Here is a 20,030-nt window from a genome sequence, read left to right on the forward strand (position 1 = left end):
AAATTATATAGAGTGCTTTTCATACGTTAGTTGGTGCTAGATAAGCAATAATGAATTTATGATAGTTTACTATTTATACATGTCAGTTCATTTCTTAAGTATTACAAATCATAAGACTGAAAACCAGAAAGGAATGAGTTTGCTTTTTAATGCACATTATTTTCCTTTATTCCTAGTATGGACAGCTTAAAAAGGGGATGGGGCATTTATTCCTATAGTATATATTCTTAGCTAAATGATTATATCAGTTAGCAATTGCTGTTTAATAAACCTTCCAGAACTTAATGGTATAAAAATAAAACTATTTGTTGTATGTCATTAGTCTTTGTGTTGGCTGCAGGGGGGAAGTTCTTCTACCTGGGCTGACTTGGCCGATCTTGACTGAATTTGCTCATGTGTCTACAGTCAGCTGGGTGGCCTGGAGTGTTTTCAGCTCAGGTGACCTGGCTCTCCTTCACGAATCTCTTGTACCCACCCCTCCAACAGGCTACCTAGACTTGTTCTTCTGGCAGTGGCACAGTCCAAGAGAACCTCTCTTTGCATCAAGTTTGCTACTGTACCATTGGCCAAAGCAAGTCACATGACCTAGTCTAGCAGCATGACAGAGCACTACCATATGTGGGTACAGGGACATGTGAAAAGTGTGGCCATTACTGCAGTCGATATACACAGTGGTCTTAGAGGTAAAGGGAAATCAGCCCAAGTGAGAACCAGATTATAGGCATGTGAGTCACGATAATCCCCTGTTCTTGAGAACACCTTGCATAATTTCAGTGCTTACACACTCCCATTCCTCATCACTGTACCAGAACCATAGCAGCTTCACCATCTGACTGCTTTGCAGGAAACAGCCCACACCCAAATATGTACCTCTTGTGTTTTAAATAATACAAAGAATATTGTTTCCAAGACAACTTTGATGAAATGTCAGCTTTCACTAGGTTCTAAACCCACATAAGAAGCATTGTTATCCTCATCCCTGCTGGGTAATTTGTATACTGCAGTAGTTTGTTTGGAAACATGCCTGTTGTTCTTTAAAATATGCTTAAAGCTAGATTAGAGAGCAGATTTTTTTTCTGTTTATGCAAGTTCATTTCTGAAGCATTTAAAATAAAGAGTTTGGGCATGTATGGTATTTAAAAACCCTTCACATGATGTTTCTAAAACAGATCAATTTCAGCATTAAAATGTTAGGAATTCAGCCAAGGAAAATTCAGCTTGGATTGTATAGCTGTAATGATAATGTATTATAACCATCTTCTTTGAAAGTGATTGTACCAGCAGAGTTGAACCTGGTGAATTACATAATTTAAGAGTGTTTGCCAGAATACTGTTGTAGGGGGATTATTCAAGCCTTTCCTAAACAACAGCAAAATGAAAGATGAATCGAATTACGAGGTACTTAAATCACAAGAAGGGTCGTCACCAAATATCTAAAGATAACTCATTTGAATTGAACAGAAGGTCATATGTCTGAATGTCAGTTATCGCACTTAAGTACTTGGCAGAAAATTAGGATGTAAGAGAGTGTGATTTCGTTTTTTAGCTACTTTGGCTTGAATTAAAAATGTCTTGAGTTTGCTTATTGCTTACCCAAAAAGCATTTTCAAGTCAGAAGTAACTTCATGATGGAGACCTTATTGATTTCAGATATGTACTTTGAAACAATTAAGAAAATGTATGTATCAATCACATCATTTAGGCATATCGTTAATCTTTTAAGAACTTACTTTTAAAGGAAAGAGCACATGTATTCTTAGTTCATCCTGAACCCAGGAGCCCTGTGTCTCAAGGGGCCACCCATTTTGTAAGACATGTTTGTGTCTGTCGCATCTTGTCTGCTGATCCCTCATTTATTCAATGTCTTGAGTCAGAATGTTTTGGAGGGTCAAGTTCATCATTTTCCATTATAAATATTATTCCTTTGGAGAAGTGCTACAGGCTGAATTCCTTAGTATTTCCAAAGGTGGAGTTGAAGCAAGACTCTGAAAGAAATGAGAAGAGAGTTGTGGGGAGGGTGTTGTATGGAGACCTTTAAAAAAGGCACCGCCTCTTCCTTGACACTGAGGCCACATGAATGTAGTGGGAAAGTCATCGTGAAGAAATAGCTCCTGAGACACCTCAGTGGCATTGTCATCATTGTTGGGTTGTGGGCAGGGAAGTACATAAGGTGAGAAAGAGAAGAAAGTCGCATGAAGACAGAAGCAGAGATTGGAGCTGTGCCTCCACAAACCAAGCAGTACAAAGGATTGCCACCATAAGCTGGAGAGGCAAGGAGCGATTCTTCCCTAAGCCTCCAAAGGGATCAGGGCCCTGGACACCTTGACCTCAGACTTGCAGCCTCAGAGAGCTGAGAGAGGAAGTTTCTGTTGATTAAGTCACCTGGTTTGTGGGAATTTGTTTTGGCAGCCCTAGGAAACTAATATAGCTCCCAAGAGTGAGTTAATTTGCCAGTTTTGTTCCATCATCAGTGTCATTAGTAATTGCTGTATGATGCTAAATACAGTGATGATCTGCATATAATAAGTCACAAAACTGTTACCTGTGAAACATTCTTAAAAAATTGTTATTCAGTGGCTAGCTAAGTATAGGCAGTGTACTTCAGGCTTTGAGGATAAAGTGATGAAAAAGACAAAGAAATTCCTGCCTTCCTGGAGCTCACATTTCACTGAGAGACACATTCATTATACAAATAACAGTTGTGATGAGATTGCCTCATTGGCTTCTTTTAATGTGGCCTGCATTCTTGTCCCCACCCCCCACCCCCATTTTTTTTTCATCCTCTGAAATCCTGATTGACCTGTGGATCCAACCTTATGAGATGCAGCAAGCCTGCCCAGGCTTCTCACTCCCTCGTGGGTTTGGGTTGGTCTGGCCACGTGTGGTTATGCAGAACACGAATCACAGTCCCCAGAGTTGTGCAGTCCACAGATGGTGGCCCCAAGGATGCCGCATTTTCTCTCTTGTCTCTCCCTTCAAAATATAAAATGGAGATCTCATAACTTTTCTTTCTGGACATTTGGGGTTTTGTTTTTGTTTTTTTTTTTTTGCTTTTACACATTTTAATATCCTTTTCATCTTTCATATTTACAGAGTTTGCAAGTTTTCACTTTGTACATGTTTGATGGAGCCCTTGCCCTAAGTCAAACAGATTTGAATCTGTCAGTCCTAATGAAGCAAGCCCCTTTGTCATTCCCTTGACCCCATTTGCATCCTCTTTTATTGATAATGTCTTGCTGCTGTCAATGCAGGTTTGGTTTCTTTTCACAGTATGCAGGCATCATTTCCTGTGCCTCTTATTAAAATCAGAGGATCATATCTGCCATGTGTTAGCTTGCCTGAGTTACTTCAGCCCTGGAAATTCAGGTTTCTTCCTGTATAAAGTGAGGAGGTTAAGGTAGACAGATTAACTTCTCAAAACTTTTAATGAGCATAAAAAGCAAAGATGTTGGTTAAAATGCAGATTCTGATTCACTAGGTATGGGGCGGACCTGAGATGCTGCATTTCTCGCAAGCTCTCAGGAGATCTCCACGCTGCTGGACACTGGACCATCCTGTGAGTAGCAGGGGACTAGGTGATTTCTCTGGTCCCTCCCAGCTAAAGATGAGAACTTTCCTGCTTTGTTTGGAGAGCCTGTTGGTAGCTGTGAGCTCATGAGAAGGCTCACTCGTGGTCTTCCTCTCCCGATACTGTTACCATCCCTGCACACTGTGCTCTGATGGAAAGGGCAGGGTATACATGCTCAGTGCCATCCCATAGTGCCTGAAAGGGCCTGATGTCTGCAGTTCTTGTTTATAGCTTGGTCCTTTTCTTTTTTTTTTTTTTTTTTCCCCCTCATACTGATGCTAAACCCCCTGTCTAATGCATAATTAGCATTAGCCTTCAGGTTACATAGTTCTTTTTGTGGCTATTTGCCTTGGGTTTCCCCCATTCCTTCCTCTCACATAATGGTAGATTTGTAACCATCCTCATAACTATGATTAAATGTCTCAATTCTTTTGCTTTATGTGGCGTTCTTGGCCACTTAATTACACTGCGTTAAATGGTATGTTGTTGCTGTCAGTGCAGTTGGATTGTATTGTGGATAGAATCTTGGGATATTTTGAAAAATGTTCCTATTATACAATTTGAGCTTGTAAATAGAAGTGCTGAGCATGCATAAATGTGCTTTAAGAAATGATTTCTTTATTACTGTTTAGTTGAACTGATGGTGACACTAAACATCGAGACTTTGATGTTTTATACGGCATTCTTCCCCAGTAATTAACTTCATTAGTGCAGTTAATTACTGGGGAAGAATACCGTATAAAACATCAAAGTCTCGATGTTTAATCACAGCTTAAAAAAGCACTTTTATACTCTTCATTTGCCAAACACATTCCAATTAGCAGAAGGAAGGTCAGAAATTCTGTTTTCCCTCCTCTGGTCTTCAAAGCTTTTCCTCACTCTGTTCTGGTTGGCCATTGGTTACTGGTTACTTGAGCCCAAGTGTTAATCTAGACAAGCTGACAGTGGCATGTGGAGGGCGAAATATCCTCCCGCAAGCTATAAACCAGCATAACCGAGAAACTCAGTTTCTACAAAAGGCAGTGAGGACTTCTGTGGTGTGCTGATGGGGGAAATGCAACTCACAGAGTAATGGGTGTTTGGTATTTTCTTGTCCTGTCTAATGTTATTAATTTAGAGTCCTCTACGTTCCTGTATGTTACCGTATGTTGCCCTTCTGGGCCACTTCTCTAAGGTCTTCTGGGTGTATTTTCCTAATGAGCTCAGACGGCAAAGCCGAGGAAACATACCTGTTGTAAAGGGGTGGTATGTAAGTGGAGGTGCTTCATAGTTGGTTTTATGAGTTCTCAGATGACAACATTGCAGTAGTCAAGCAACAAGAACAAGAACTTCTCAGGTCATTCCCCTGTGGTGTGTGCTGTATCAGTTTTTATTGTTTTCTTAAATCAAGCGGAGTTTACAATAGCAATAATGTAATTCAGATAAGCAATTATTGTAATTGACCTTGGCGATGAGTATCCTTGGCTTTTACCACAGTTTGCTTAATACCTGAGGATAGCCAATTATCTCATAATTCCCACTTTATTGAGATTATTGTTTTAATTATGGCACTCAAAATACATCACTTTGTCAGCATTGTAGAGTTGTGCATGGGAACGCCGCAGTCAGGCCTTCGGAAATGTGTAGAGCATCCAGCCTCATCTAGTGATGTGGTCGTGATTGAGTTTTTTCTCTCTCTCTACTCCAAACTGTGATTTTGAAATACATTATTTTTTACCAGTCAAGTGTGGTTCATCCTAGGGAGAACAGCCACAGGGAGATAAAAGTCTAGGATGCGTCACTGCCGCTGAACTCATTGTGCCGTCTGGAAGGGCTGGAGGTGAGTCGGTGCTAATAGGTAGGCGGTTCTAATTGATGAGCAGTTCTAATCACAGGAGTCACGGCTACTGCTGCCTGTCTGAATATGCCATCGGTCTCAATGTTAGAATCACCTGGGGGCTTTTAAAATTGCCTAGTCCCACCCCTCTGATAGTCATACTTCATCGCGCCAGGCGAGGGGCACAGGTGGAGCTCTCTGGTAAAGCTTTACAGATGATTCTGACCCTGGTGATTGAAGCCAGGGAGGTCAACCACTGCCCAGTCCTTGAACTGTTTGCTCCCTGCCACTTGTCCCAGCCCAGCCCATGACCACATCCATGGGAAATGACACTTTGTAGTCTTTGCTGCACTGTGTACTATTCTCCCACGTTTCCTCCCAGACTTAGCCTAGCCTCTTCACGTGCCTGAAATGGCCTCAGTGCAGGTTTGGGCCCTGACAGTGCTTCTTTCTCCTTCCCAGGCAGTGCCTCGTCTGCCTCTCCCATGGGAAGTCTCAGTGGATAAATCCCACCCCTTTGGAAATGGTCACTGTGCTCTTATAATCCAGTTTTCTGTTGATCATGGAAATAAGACTTACAGTCTTTTCAAGTTTCTTTGAGTAAGGATCAGCATTTATTCTTTAGCATCTGTCTTATACACCTGGTATACCACCTTGTGGGGTTTTAACTCTGGTGGATTAGATCAGTGATAAGCCTGGAGGATGCTGTTCACATGTGCCAGGCAGTCCCAGGAGCCCCTTCAAGTTAGGAACATTCTCATGGGATACCTAAGACTCCTGCCTTTCTTTTTGCAGTACAAACCTACATCAGACTGCACGTGCATAAAGATGACATCAGTATATTGACAGACTTGATTCTTTTCCAATTACATACATGTATTTATACCTGCATAAACACATACTTACATGCATGCACACACGTATATGTTAGTATGAAGTCAGTCACTGTGTTATATCTCTACATCTCTCTCAAATCCATCCTCTTCTTCCCTTCTCCACCACCCTCTCTGGTCCCAGCCACTGGCATCTCCCCTCCACTGCTCCCCCTCCAAAGCTCTGTTACCTGTCAGGCCCATTTAAGCCCATGCTAATAGCACTAGTAAAGCAGGGACATCAAAAATGATGAAAGTTCAGCTTTGATGTTCTGATTCCAATTTTGCTATTTCAAATTCAGCATTCATTGTAAGTTTTCTATTGTACACTTAGTATTGTTTTCACTTTCAATTATCAAGGGTAGAAGTAGGCAAAATACTCTTTTCTGTTCCTAAGTGCTTTTAAAAGTCTTAACTCTGACTCTGGCCCTCCTCTAACATAGAACTTCTCAAGGATCTCCTGAAATTTTCAGAACATGTGTGCCATCTCATTGTTCTCCTCCATTGGCCCTTAGAATAAAACACAGACCTCCCCGTGGCCTGCTGGGCCCTGCGCAACCCGGCCCCTCCCTCCTCCCAGCATTGCCCCTTCGAGCGCCACCTCCACGGCAGGCACCCAGCCCTTCTGTCCCTCCAGCATCACTGCAGGCTCCGTGGGCCTGAGCGCCTGCTGCTCCCTCGGTCTGCAGCAGTCTTCCTGGCTGTTGACATGGTTGTCCAGCTTTTGCTTCCCCTGTCAGCCTGCATGTTGTCTCTTTGAAGGGACTGTCCCCAACCACTCTGTCGTTATTTCATCTCAGTCTTACCATCCGCTTTGTCTCCTTTGTTGCACTTTGCCATTTGCACTTATTATTTTATTGACTTCTTAATAATTTCTTAATAATAAGTTACTTTATGTTCCCTTAATTAGAAAGAGTGGAGTTTAGGGTCCTCAGCCCTCCTTTTTGTTGTGCTCCAATCACTGCCTAAGGGCCCAACAGCATGCCTGGCACAAAGTTGATAGTCAGGTCAGGAGCTGATGATCTTCTGTTCTTAACAAGGGGGGTGGATGCACACTGTGTTCTCACCACCCCATTAGCCCTAACACCTCACTCCTTTTGGAGTGATAAGTGAAGTTGCAGTCAAGTTGGGGTTGTTAGTCTAGTCTTCACTCTGTCACCCTAACTCAAGATCATGCTAGAAGGTATGTTTGGTGTGTATTTTACAAATAAGGGAAAAGAGTAGAATTTCTGAAGAGGGCACCAAGACAAGAGGGCAGCTAGTTCCCTAGACTGGAGAATAGCTGTTGAAATGTTTGAATCTGGACAAATAGAGTGACTTTTCCCCAGAATCCGAGGTTTGAGGAACTGCCCATGACCCTCTTTCAGAGGAAGGTGAGAGGAGACATCTCTCTCTGGGCTTCTGCTCCCCACATCGGGTTGCTGACAGAGGCTTGGCCTTTGCCCTCTGGGGCAGATTCCAGAAATAAACAAGAAGGAAAGAGCAGCATACCTGCCACTTAACATCATTAGCTCATCTAACCTTCATTATCATCCAGTGGGACAGATACCCTTATCTCCATTTTACAGGTATGAAAATTAAGGCCTAGAAGATTAACTTGCTGCCATCACATGTCTAGTATGTGCCGGAGCTGAGGTTTGAAACCTGAGCACTCTCATACCTTGTGATTATTCCATTCCAGCCCCTTTACTCCACCCTCCACAGACTGCAAAACTGTGCCTTATTCCCTTGTGTCCCCAGTGTTGGGAACAGCCAACACAGAGTAGCCATTTAGCCAGAGTTGTGGGACTGGGACGGAATCCCAGAGTCACAGCTCAAGGCTCTCTTCAGATAGAGGAATAAAGCTTCATTTTCCCATCCACTGGCTAGTATTAAAAGCACTTCTGCAGAATCACCCTCGGCTTCCAGTGGTCTGACTGGCTCTGTCAAGTTTGCTAATGGCCTCTCTGTCTCACTTTCCAATCCCACTGGAAGGAAGTCCACGGCTGTGTGTTTTAGCACTTTATCAGGGGCTCAAAGGTCTGTGACATGACACTTGATTAATCCCCTGCTCCTGGACTCTCTTGTGCACACTAGGTTGTGGGACCTCCTGCACCTAGATTCCTGCGCACTAGGTGCTTACAGACCAAAGGACTAGCAAGATGATAGGCGGCTGGCTGTGTTAGCAGAGGGCTGTCCCGAGATGGGATTTGTGTGCACGTGTGAAGAGACAGGAGGGACACTCATACCACAAAAGTCACTCATTCCTTCAGCAAAAACTGTCTGGACTCTCCTTACAAGAGTGCAGGATTCCTTCACGCCATTTTTAGTATTAAATAGCAAAAGCACACTGCCGAGCTAAATAAAGTTCTTCCTTTTTAATACAGTGGTGATTGATCGCATGGTGTTCCCCTCATTTCTCAGGGTGGTGAGGCAGAGTATTTTCCTCTGGTGTGGCTTCCGTGTGCTGCTGTTACCGCACCGTTTAGCTCGATGCCAAATTGCAGTTGGCTCCGTTCAGTTCTGTTTGCCCGAGTAGCGCTGTAGTGATTAAATGTCACTGGGTACACTGAGTATACAAAAGTAATTAACCTAAAAGCACATGTTAGAATAAGGGTCAACAACCTCTTTAGCCCTTAGTGCTACTGGGAAGACTAAGTACTGACAGAGATACTTCTGGCAGGGCAGGCGGGGCGGGGAGGGGAGGGGGCCAGACAGGAGAGAGGAAAGGTCAGCCGGAGCTGCGGAGCTGTAGGCACAGTTGTCAGGGGTGGCAGGCCAACAGCTCTGAGAGTCTTATGTAGTTCCCCTATAGTTTAGCTCTCTGACCTCTGATCATTTGAGGAGGGTGCGGGCTGTGATTAGATCCTGACCTGACTCTCAGCCTTGGTTAGTGGAATGCTGTGTCCTGGTTAGCCCAGAGTAATCTTGGCTCACCCCTGGTGAATCAGCCTGTTCTTGCAGTGTTTTATGTGTTTGGTCAGTCCTTGCATTTTTAAATCTAGTTGTCAAACGAAAGCTGCTCCTTGAAATCAATTCTTTGGACCGATTTGAAATTGTGTCTCTTATGTATCTGTGTCTCATTTGTTTTCATTCCTCAGTATACTGAAGTCACTTTCTTAAACTGATTGATATTAATGCTTTATGTTGCTTTACGTACTAAAAATCTACGTAAAACTCTAGTCATCTATGCCTTAAAAATCTATGTAAAGCTTTTTCTTTTTCTTTTTTTTTAAGTATTATATCTGTCTGCCCTATATTTGGCTTTTTCTTTCATCGCCTGTGTGTGGTGACTTACTCTCTAGGAAAAAAAATGGGAGTACTTTTTTCCTTTGCCACAACCTCCTTGGGAGATAAACATTTCAAAGAGATCTCCAGGGATCTCTGTTCTCTAAATGAGCAGCCGCAGAAAGAACTGCTGATGCCTGCATTCTTCACGTGGTGGGTCTGACAGGCAGGGTTCATTTAGAGCCTTTTCAGTGGTCAGACGAGTAAGATCGTTTCTCCCTGTTCGCAGACAGCTGATGAGTACATGATGAGAGACAAAGAAGAGGGGAACCAGCTGAAGAATGTCTCCCTCATGCAGAAGAGCTAGCTAGCTCTTCTAGAATAAGAAAAATTGGTGGCCTTGATACATTTATGCAACAACAAATATTTATTTCTTGGGTGCCCCGCCCAGAGGTCAGACCTCATGCTGGCCCACGCTCTTGATTGGTCAGGGAGCAAACAGGGAAAAGGCACCACCTTTGACCATATTCTCTACCTGGCACCATTGTGACCTTTGTTTCAGTTTTATTTTTTGTGCTGCTTCCTCTTACTGTCATTTTAGCATAGTCCTGAAAATTGTCTCATCAGTATGTCGCTTTCCAAATTACCACTTGTGAAGCCTGCCTCCCTCCTTTGGTTGTACCTTCTGCATGCGCTTGCACCCCTTCTCCCCCCACCACCGATACCCTTCTGACTAAGACAGTCATTGTATTGAGTGCTGAAAATACAAGAAATAAGGCCCAATTGTACATGCATTTTAGGAATAGGAATCTCTACCCTCAAGAAAATGAAAATAATTTAAAAATGGGAACAAGTAAGACATGCATGAGTGTTGGTGCATGAACAGTTTAGGTTTTGTATTCATTCATTTGTTCAGCAGCCCAAGTGCATGGTCCCTGCCTTCATGGAACTTTTTAGTCAAGTAGAAGAGACAACCAAATAGTCACAATAATGGCCATGACACAAATTCTAGGAAGAAGTAAAAGGGACTGTGATACAGATTTCCAGGAGGGATCACCTTGGATAGCATGGCCGACAAGACCTTTCTGAGAAGGTGGCATTTAAGCTGAGACATAAAAGGTGAAAAGATGCTAGCTGCTCAGAGGCTGGGGAGGAGAGTTCTTGGTAGAAGCCGGCACTGAGGGATGAAAGAGTATGGTGTGCCCAGCACTCTGAGAAAGAGACTGTCAACTGAGATTGGAGACGGTAGGCAGCAGCCAGATCAGGCCTGTACTTCTGTGAAGCGCCAGATGCTTGTATGAATTGGTGTTGATTCCTATTGGGACTTTAAAAAGTTTTAAACCTGTGTTACCTAATATGGTAGCCAAAAGCCATATGTGGTTACTGAACACCAGAAATGTGGACAGTTCAAGTTGATACGTGTTTTAAGTGTAAAATGCACACCAGATTTTAAAGACCTAGTTCTTAAAAAAATAAAATGTTTCATTAATAATTTTGATGTTGATTATATGTTGACATATTTTGGATATATACATGATTTAAATTAATTGGACCTGTTTATTTTTAATTTTTTTAAAAAATGTACTAGAAAAAATTTAAATACATATATGGCTCTCATTACATTTGTCAGTTCAGTTCTGGAATATAACTCAGTTTGATATTATAATGAAGGACGTTAGGACCATATTGGCTAAGTGATCACCGAAAACTATTTTGCCCTTTAGAGATGTTATGAAGAAGACCTGGAGTTTGAGATTCTGATTAGCAACCTTAAGACTGTTAGGAAGACTACCTTTAAATTGTTACAGTGTCATTTCCTCTCTGTTCCTGCTGAATTACCCTCTGATATTATATAGAATATATTTGCATACATAATACATAAGAATATATATGAGGCACTGTGGAGTTAACACTCTTTGGAAGAAGAAAATGTTTAGCCTTTCAAATAGATTAAAACAGTTTACTGGAAAAAACAGCAACATGAAAAGGTTTTCTTTTCCAATAAATTTTAATAGTTACTAAAATGAGAGTTCTGGTCCATTAAGATACAGCTTGCCAAGTCTTAAAGCTGAGTCACTTTTTTCTCTGAGCACCTACCTTACTTCAGCTTCTTTCAAAGCAGCTGTTAGAAGTGCGTTGATATTTTGATTCAAGAACAGAGCACAGTACAAGAATGAGTCTAAAGCCAATTCACCTTCCCAGAAAATGCAGGAAGGAAATTTTTGCCTGCCCCAACCACCCCCACCCCCACCTTTGTTTTTAGGGCAATCAGACTCATATCCCACATCATATTTGTCAATAAGACTTAGTAACATTGATTATAAAGCAGTGGGGGGATGATGATTTAGGATATATTTTGTATCTTCTTTCAGAAGAAGGTGGCAGGTGCACGTGACTCTAATTTACTTAGTGACTGCCTGTAAGTTTTGTAGCATCTGTATTAGGGGAGGGAAATTCTTGGTGGACAACAAATGCATATAGCAATGTTAGGTCTTGCAAACTTTGAGGCAGTCCATTGGATTGAAGAACATGAAATGGCTTTTGGGGGTGATTAGACAGTTTAAAAGATGTTAAGTGACTTCTGTGCAGTATTTGTGTGTACTTCGCCAGTTTTATTACAGGTTTCTGGGAGACTGTTAATACTGTACTCTAATAATCAGGAGTGAGATTACGTGATTTATTCAGCCTGTGCTTTGGGCTCTCCATCAGTGGTCATGGGATGTACTTGTCCCCTCTCATTCCCCCAGTTGCTTCCTCATTTGACCCACAGTTTGGACCACGTGCAGACAGTGGCTCTCAGGAGAGTGAAGCCAAGGGGCCTATATAAGAATCAAACCTGTATCTTTGGTGTCGAAGTCTCATGTTCCAGCAGTTCAGCTCACCAGCTAAAGTAATTGTATTTAATGAAATTTCTGGGGTGGAGCCAACAGCTTTATTCCAGGAAGAGGAAATAACAGTCAAGAAACCCCAAGAGGACATTAAGATAATGTTCTAATTTAAAATCAATTTTATTGATACTTTATAAATTATTATGGCATTTTACCCCGACCACGTAATACGTAATGCTGAAGCCTTGGAAACAAAACGTGAATGACTAAATATTGCAGTGCTATGTATTCTACTGCATGAAGGAAAAAAATACGTAGGACTTTTGTGTATTCTAAGTATTTTTAATTCATACAGCCCTAATGGAGGGCATGGTGTGTATTTCATTCATCTTTGTATTTTGTACTTAGTGGTATTCAGTAAATACTTGCTGAATGAGTCCATAAATGGACTAAGATTGTGTGGTGGTTTCCACATTGGCCAAAGAGGTATATATATAGATCTTCATGATGCTACAAACTGTGCACCACAACATGCATTTTCCTCTAGTCTTCCCTTCTAAGAAGGTATTCCTATTATCCTCATTTTACCTACTGGAGAAATGGAAGCTTGAAAAGGTTCACTCACTTGGCAAATGGTACAGCCCGGTCTTGAACCCAGGGCTGTTTGACTCAAGTACCCATAGCATGACCATTGTGGATACTGCCTCACTTCCTTAATTGTTCCACTGATTTAATGGGATTTTGGTCATCTGCAAAATAAGTTTATCTTGAACCGAGCTTCTTGTACAAGGAGAGAAGCAGAAAGGCAAAGACAGTAAAAGACCATTTTAAAGAACATGTTGTTCACAAAATGTTGTAGAAGGTGAAACATTTATTAAGAACAGACTCATTACTTTATATGGAGATTATATTAAATCTTGTTTTAACAAGGGCAGGCCTTCAGAAAGTCCTAGTCATTTTTGAAGGTGAATTTTGATTTATGTTAATTTGAAAAAAGCAAGTTCTGTGAGGGTTATATACAGATTGTGTTTTCAATGACTTCCTTAATTAAGCAGTTTATAAAAAATAAAAGTCTTACTGTAATGAGTAGTAAACTGACAACCAGTGACTGGCTCAGAGCCCTACCATTGTATAGGTTTTTCACCACCAGCATGCTATAAATTTAAGCTAATGTGCATAAATTTGCATGCACTATGAGTCAGTATGTAAGATGTGTGCATTTTGACCAAGTAATTTTCATTCTGGTTTTTATATTTAATTTTTCCCATTTGAGGATTATTTTCTCCATCTCCCTTGGTTATTTCCTTATAAATGAGATAATAAATGTTGAAATGTTTTATTAGTAAAAAGGACTCTATGATCAGGGAATAGAAACATTTTGTGGGATACTGTATAATAAAATCTCAATCAGAAACGGCCTGGGATATAGTACTGTTACTTTGGTATAGAGGTTTGTTCACGATACCACCCTTACACTTCAGAACTTGTTGAAAGCGTTTCATAACCTGGGAATGCTCTGAGGTCTCATGACCGCAACTGACTCTGGGTGGCTAGGTTCGCAGGGCTTCTCCTGGAGGCCCTTCTACTTGGAAAGAGGGATGAGCTGAGTCCCTGCTGGTCTCGAGCAGCGCCAATGTCACCAGTATCCACTTCTGTTCTAGACAGTGATCTTTTGCAGAGGAAGTGATAATTGAGGACTTTGGTCATGGCATCGATAGTCAACAGGGCTCTGGGCCCGCCTTCTCCATCGTCCCCACACCCACTGCTATAAACAAACTCTCCCTGAATTGTCCCGGACCCAAACTAATTCCTGTCATGAAAGAACTACAGTTATGGTAGCAGTATATGCATCTTCTAAACCAGGCTGGTTTTAAAAGAAGGGAAACTTTGGACAACAGATGTAAAGTAGGGACAAGCCAGGACTTGCAGTCACCTTAGCCAGATTTTCGTGGTGCCCTCTGCCCTGTCATTCTCCTCTTTATCTGTTTGAAAACGGATTCGCCCTTTGGTGCCAAGGAGATGGGGTGTTTGAAGGCCATAGCAGTTGAGCAGACAAACCATAACAAATGAGTTTTTTTTAGAATTTTTGATCATGGTTGTCCACTCGACCTTTTGCGTATTCTTTCTGGTGGGGACCTTGTAAGTGGGCAGGGACATCTGAGCACTGCACCTGTGCGAATAGAAAGCAGAATTAGCTTGATGTGCATTTGAAATTGACTTAGTCCATCATGGAGGTGGTATTTATAATCCTGCCTGCAGTATTGAACCAAAACCTTAATTGTTGAAAGGAGACGTGTTTTGCTTTATAGCGGCCTATTGAAACCCCATCATTATGGGCCATCTGAATATCTCTGCTGAAAGGCAGTGCCACCCAAATGCCTAGAATAGTCCTTACATAAAGCTTAAAAGAGAAGATCCACACTAGCTCTGTAGTAAATAGAGGGCAGCACTCAGTCACGGAGCTGAGGTGCTATTACTGGGACTGTGCCTCGTACTTTATGTGGCTTCTTTCACTTAGTCCTCAAAGCAGCCCAGCTGAGGGAGTGGGTGGGGTATTAACTACAGACTACAGACTGATGGAGACTGAGCAACATCCCCAAGGCTATGCAGCTATTAAATGGAAGACTGTAGACTCAAATCCAGGCAGTCTGACTCCAGAGAGAGGCTTGCCTGCTAGTAAAATCTGTGCTACCCGTTATTAAAATTAACTAATTATAACAATGCTACCTACTTTGGGATGGGGAATACTTTGTAGAACTCTTTCTCATGCAAAGTCATCTTTGATCTTGAGGTGGCTGAGGAGTCAAAGTATAGGGGCAGGGCCTCCCCTGTAGATTGCTGGAGGGCTTTGGTTACAGCATCAGTAAAGGGTCTTAGAGGACTCTGCGCCTGCTTCCTCCGTCCTCCCCGCCCCCACTGCCATAAACAACTCCCTGTGAATGTCCCTCCCCCAGACTAATTTATGTACTCAATGAAGTACATTTAAAGGAGCAGCTTTACAGCAGTCTTAGTTGATAGCGTAGGTCAAGTCCAGGTTGGATTTCAAACTAGGATCTAAAATTTTTCTCATTTTGAGATAGTATGATATAATATTGGGAACAACTGACTTTAAAGCGTATCTTTTACTAACAAAGCAATTAGGATTTTCATATAATAAGACATTTTTATTACTTTTTTCTTGTTAAACCATTCACTTTTAAGGTATTTTGTCCTCACCAGATTTGGCCACTGCTTTCTGATTGTGACTCATTGTTCGCAACACATTTGATGGTATATTTATATGATCAAACTGTAATGAGAAAGATTTATGTTTAATGTTTCTAAATTTGGAGATTTATACAGAGTCATAATGCAAGCTGCAGTAAGTTTCTTATGTTGTAAATTAGAAAAATGTCTAACCTACCTAAGCTTTTAAAATAACAATAGAGAAATAAAAATAAGCTTTTCTTGTAAAAGTGTGACTTTGTCTTTATCAATATTTATTTAATTCCTCTGATTCACGTGCCCAGCAAAGATCCAAATGGCCTTCCAGTGGCAGAATGGTGGACTTGTAAGATTCATGATGAGAGTCTGTGCCAAGTCCAATTTGACTCTAGAGCAATTATGTTATTAGAACATTGCTGATTGCTCCAGTGCCTATTGTACAACTTAACCTTTAAATGCTAGTGATAATTAACTACTTTGTCATTCTACCAGGAACTTTCAACATCTGACTCTGTTCTACAGTAAAATTCACAAAATACTGCCCACAGCACCTGAAATAGACAGTTTTTTATTTATTCATGTATGCCAATAAGTAACTATAAAGATGTAAGTAAAGCATTACCATTTATTATTAGTATTAACTTTTAAAAAAGTATTTTTTTCATTGTTCAGAAATCAGTTTTTCCTGTTAGACAGATTTAGAAATAATGTTCACTATAGTATCAAGATCAAAAGGCTCAGATAGTTGTTAATCGTGCACACGTGCACTCAGTTTATCTTTTTGTAAAACACCAAATTAGTAGGATGAAGGCATGTAGAAGAAGGTAAAGGAGTCGGTAAAGAAGGGGCAGAGCTGCCATATTGCCAGTGCCCTTGCCCCAGAAACCCAGAGACTCGAGTGGGGACTGACCTTGTCAACAAACAGCTATAAATTGATGGAGAGTGTTGCATTCATTGGGTGAACAGAATGTTAAAGGAACAAAGAGAGATGAGTGATTTATTCTGCCTGACACTGTCTGAGGGAGCTTTGAAAGGTGACGTTAGCTGGTTCTCAAGAATGAGGAAGATTTCAAAAGGGAGATACTGAGGGAAAGGGTAACCGAGGGAAAAAGGCTACTGATGCAATGAAAGTAGATGGAGCACTGGGGAGCCGCAAGCCCATAGCTCTGATGTAAGGCGAGGGCCCTGGATTGGGGCAGGAAGTGAAGGGCTTTGGAAATCAGCTATACTCAGAAGTTTGGACTTTTTTTTCCTATGGATGGTGGGAAACCTTTTTGTCATTTTAAAGGAAGGATGAATCTCTGGGAAATGAATCCCAGAAATGTGGAGGATAGAGACCGGAGAGAAGAAAAACTAGATACAGGGTTCTGGCATTAAATACGGCAGGTAGTGACTCACAGAGGATGTGTGTATACATGATTCCAATGGAGTAATGGTCAGAAAAATGTGATTGCATTGGGTCATGGTGTGAAAGCAAAGCAGAGAAGCGTTGAACCGAGTCCTGTGGCCTGGGAATGAGAATTGGAACTCAGTGGAGATCTGGGAAAGTCAAGAGAAGTCCACTTTTTAAAATCATTTGGCTTCTGATGTTTAGTTTCAGTCTTTCGCCTTAATGAATAATGCCTGCCATTCAAACCTGAAAGTGAATGTTCGATAGTTGCAGGGTTGGTGCATACGGGTGGAGTCATCTTATAAAATCTTGAGAGGGACTGACACAGGAAGGAGAGTTTAGAGCTCTCCAGCCCTTGTGAGTGGGAACCCGCTCACTGAGCCTTCTCGTCCTCCTCCCCCTCCAAGCTCCCGCCCTGCGCCCCTGCCTTTGGAGCCCGTGGTAAAGTTGCCATCACCACAGCTGACCACTAGGGGAGTGATCTCTTGGTAGCGATACTAACCAAGGCATGGAAAAAGTCTACTGGTTTTCGTCTAACAACAGGCTTTGAAAGTTTAGTCACAAAAGAGAGTGTGTCATTATTGATTCAGTGGCAGTAAAACAGAAATATAGAGCCCAAAGTTCTGGATATCACACTGCCTTCCATAGTTACTTACAAGGCTCTTGTAAATTTTGTGCATCTTTATGAATGTTAATTATTGCTAACAGACTACATAAAGGGGAAAAAGTACACGGAGTTAATTTTATATAAAGTAAATGACGTATATAAAGAGTTAAGTTATAAATGAGGAAGAACTTTACTGAACAGTTTTCTGAATTGATTTGGATGCCAGGCAAAGAGTGGTGGTGATTCTTTGTTCTTCGCAGGACTTTTTTTTTCCTTTTTTCCAAGTTTTCTTTCCTCTGCCCTCCAAGAGCAGCGTTTTCTCACCCCGACTGGGCTAATTTAGTCCTGGGGGGTCCTGCCCTAGCGCCCTGCTGGGGCCTTGGCTCCTTGGGCCTTTGCAGTCCTCCCTCAGCAAGTCAGCCCTGCTCTCAGTCCTGCCCCCTCTCTTACACCTCACCTTTATTTGGAGCTTCTGTTTGGTCTGTCTGGGACTGAGTCATCAGCCAGTTTTAAGGGCAGTTCCAGTGTTTATCAATGCTTTCTTTGCTTAAAACCATGGATGAAGAAGTAGTCATACCATCTACTTGTGGCCAGTAACCACCTGTCCCTAATGGCAGACAGACTCGTTCTCTGTGCTTCAGACCTTGTCAGCGGTGTTTGTTTCCTGTGTGTGGTGCTCCTCCAGTTGAGAACTCTCAGGAGTGGCCTGAGCCCATACAGATTGCCCGCAGTGTGATCCCCAGAGGGAGGGACCATCTTTCTCCATTCCCTGTCCTAGTGGGGTTCCTGGATTTCCAGAAATTAAAAAGAGAGCAGGATCATGAAAACTCTAGCAGTGAGAAGAGGAATGAAGTGCATTTTTGCAGGTGTCGTTGTGTTGTTGTTGTTTTACCTGCCATCCTCTTCTCCCAGGCCCTCAGTTTTCGAGACTAAGCAAAATTCTGTAAATATGACCTTTGTGTCACATGATCACCATATCTGGGTGCTTAAATCCCCAAAGAGTACCTCACCTTTTTTAAATTGAAGAATTGCTAATTATCTCTCAGGCCAGACTCTATTCAGTTTCTCTGTAGAGGCTTCAAATCCTGGCTTCCCATTAGCCAGCAGATTTGGAGGTAAAAAAAAAGCCAGTCTTTTCTTCCTCCTCTTTCTCTTGTGTCTGCTTCCTTTCTCAACATGGTATAAACTTCTCCTTTAGACCAAAACCCCCTCTGCCTTTTGCGTTTGCTCTATTCCGTCTCCCTTTTTATTCCTTGACTCCCTTTGTCCTGTCTCTACTCTGTCCTGTTCTTTCCTTTTCCCCCTTTTCTTTTTCTCCTGTTTTTCTCTCTGTACCTCTGTTCTCTTTCACCTTGCCCCCCTCTCCTGTCTTCTTTAACATCTCTGAAGTGTGTACCAGTGAACGAAAAGGAAATACAGCCTCATGTGATTTAAAAAAAAAATTGCATCATTAAATGGCTGACCGTTTCTCAACCCCACTTGCCTTTCTCATTCCAGAGCTCTTCGGTCTCCCCGTCAGCCAGCTTCCGAGGAGCTGAGAAGCACAGAAACTCCACAGACTACTCCTCTGACAGCAAAAAGCAGAAAACCGAGGAAAAGGAGATCACAGCTCGTTATGTATGTTCACTCACCTTTGCTTCCGGGGAGGCCGTTGACATTACTTTCTCATTAGCAGCTTTTTACCCTCTTACTATGACCAGCCAAAACTAGAACTTAAGACACTAAATCCAAGGAGAGAAAAGTAGTTATTGCAGTTCTAGCTGTGTCTCAATTGGCTGAAGCCTGTGTATGTGTGGTGAGTGCACGTGTCTATGTGAGCCAGGAAACGGTGCTTTGTCTGGCTCCGATAGAAGACCTGGGCCTTCTGTATTACTTCTGTGGATGTACTTGCTTCCCTCTGTAAGTTTCAGGGGGGGTCGGATTTTTTGTGGTCTGCTAGAAACGTTAAGGAAAATTGTAAAATCATAGAAAACCTGTTAAAATGTCTACATGGCCTCCCATGCTGAGGAATGTAGCCAGTTGCGTGGAATATAAGTTACAGAGACATCCAGATGTGTCCCAAGCATGGGTTGAAGCTCATTTTCCTTCAGTGGCTAGTTCTGCAGGTCACTCAGTGAAGGGAGCAAGCTGGACAGGGTTCCCTGGTGTGGAGGCGAGCAGGCTCCGCTCTGCTTCCCACAGGGGGCCCTACAAGACTGCAGGCCTCGAAAAAGCTGAAATCTTGACTTTTCATGTGAAACCTCTCAACTTTTAAATTGTGGTTACTTATCCAGTTTTTTAAAAAACCCTGCTAGAACAAATCCTGGCCATCTGTAGGCTGGATTATGTAGCCTTGGCGTGCTAGTTTGCAGCTGATACACTAGAGGAGCAAGGAAGCCATAAGATGGAATCATCACATTACCTACCTCATAACATCATCATATGAGGATTAAGGAACACAGTACATTGTAGAGTGTTTTTAGCACTGTTTGGTGCAGTTCATTTTTATAAAACGTGGAGACTTAGCTAGGGTAAATCTGGCTGCTTTTTTTTTTTTTT

General features: G+C 42.1%; 1 protein-coding gene across 6 annotated transcripts in view; it reads left to right on the forward strand.

Moving 5' to 3' along the window:
• TLE4 (TLE family member 4, transcriptional corepressor) overlaps positions 1-20,030 on the forward strand; it is a 137,876-nt gene that overhangs the window by 98,871 nt on the left and 18,975 nt on the right. For all 6 annotated transcript variants that reach the window (XM_032477891.1, XM_032477892.1, XM_032477895.1 and 3 more), the window contains one exon: positions 18,990-19,109. In XM_032477891.1, coding sequence (XP_032333782.1) covers positions 18,990-19,109 — 120 coding nt within the window. The remainder of the gene's footprint in view (positions 1-18,989; positions 19,110-20,030) is intronic.

This window comes from Camelus ferus, chromosome 4, assembly GCF_009834535.1.
Source record: "Camelus ferus isolate YT-003-E chromosome 4, BCGSAC_Cfer_1.0, whole genome shotgun sequence".
NCBI classification, from domain to species: domain Eukaryota; kingdom Metazoa; phylum Chordata; class Mammalia; order Artiodactyla; family Camelidae; genus Camelus; species Camelus ferus.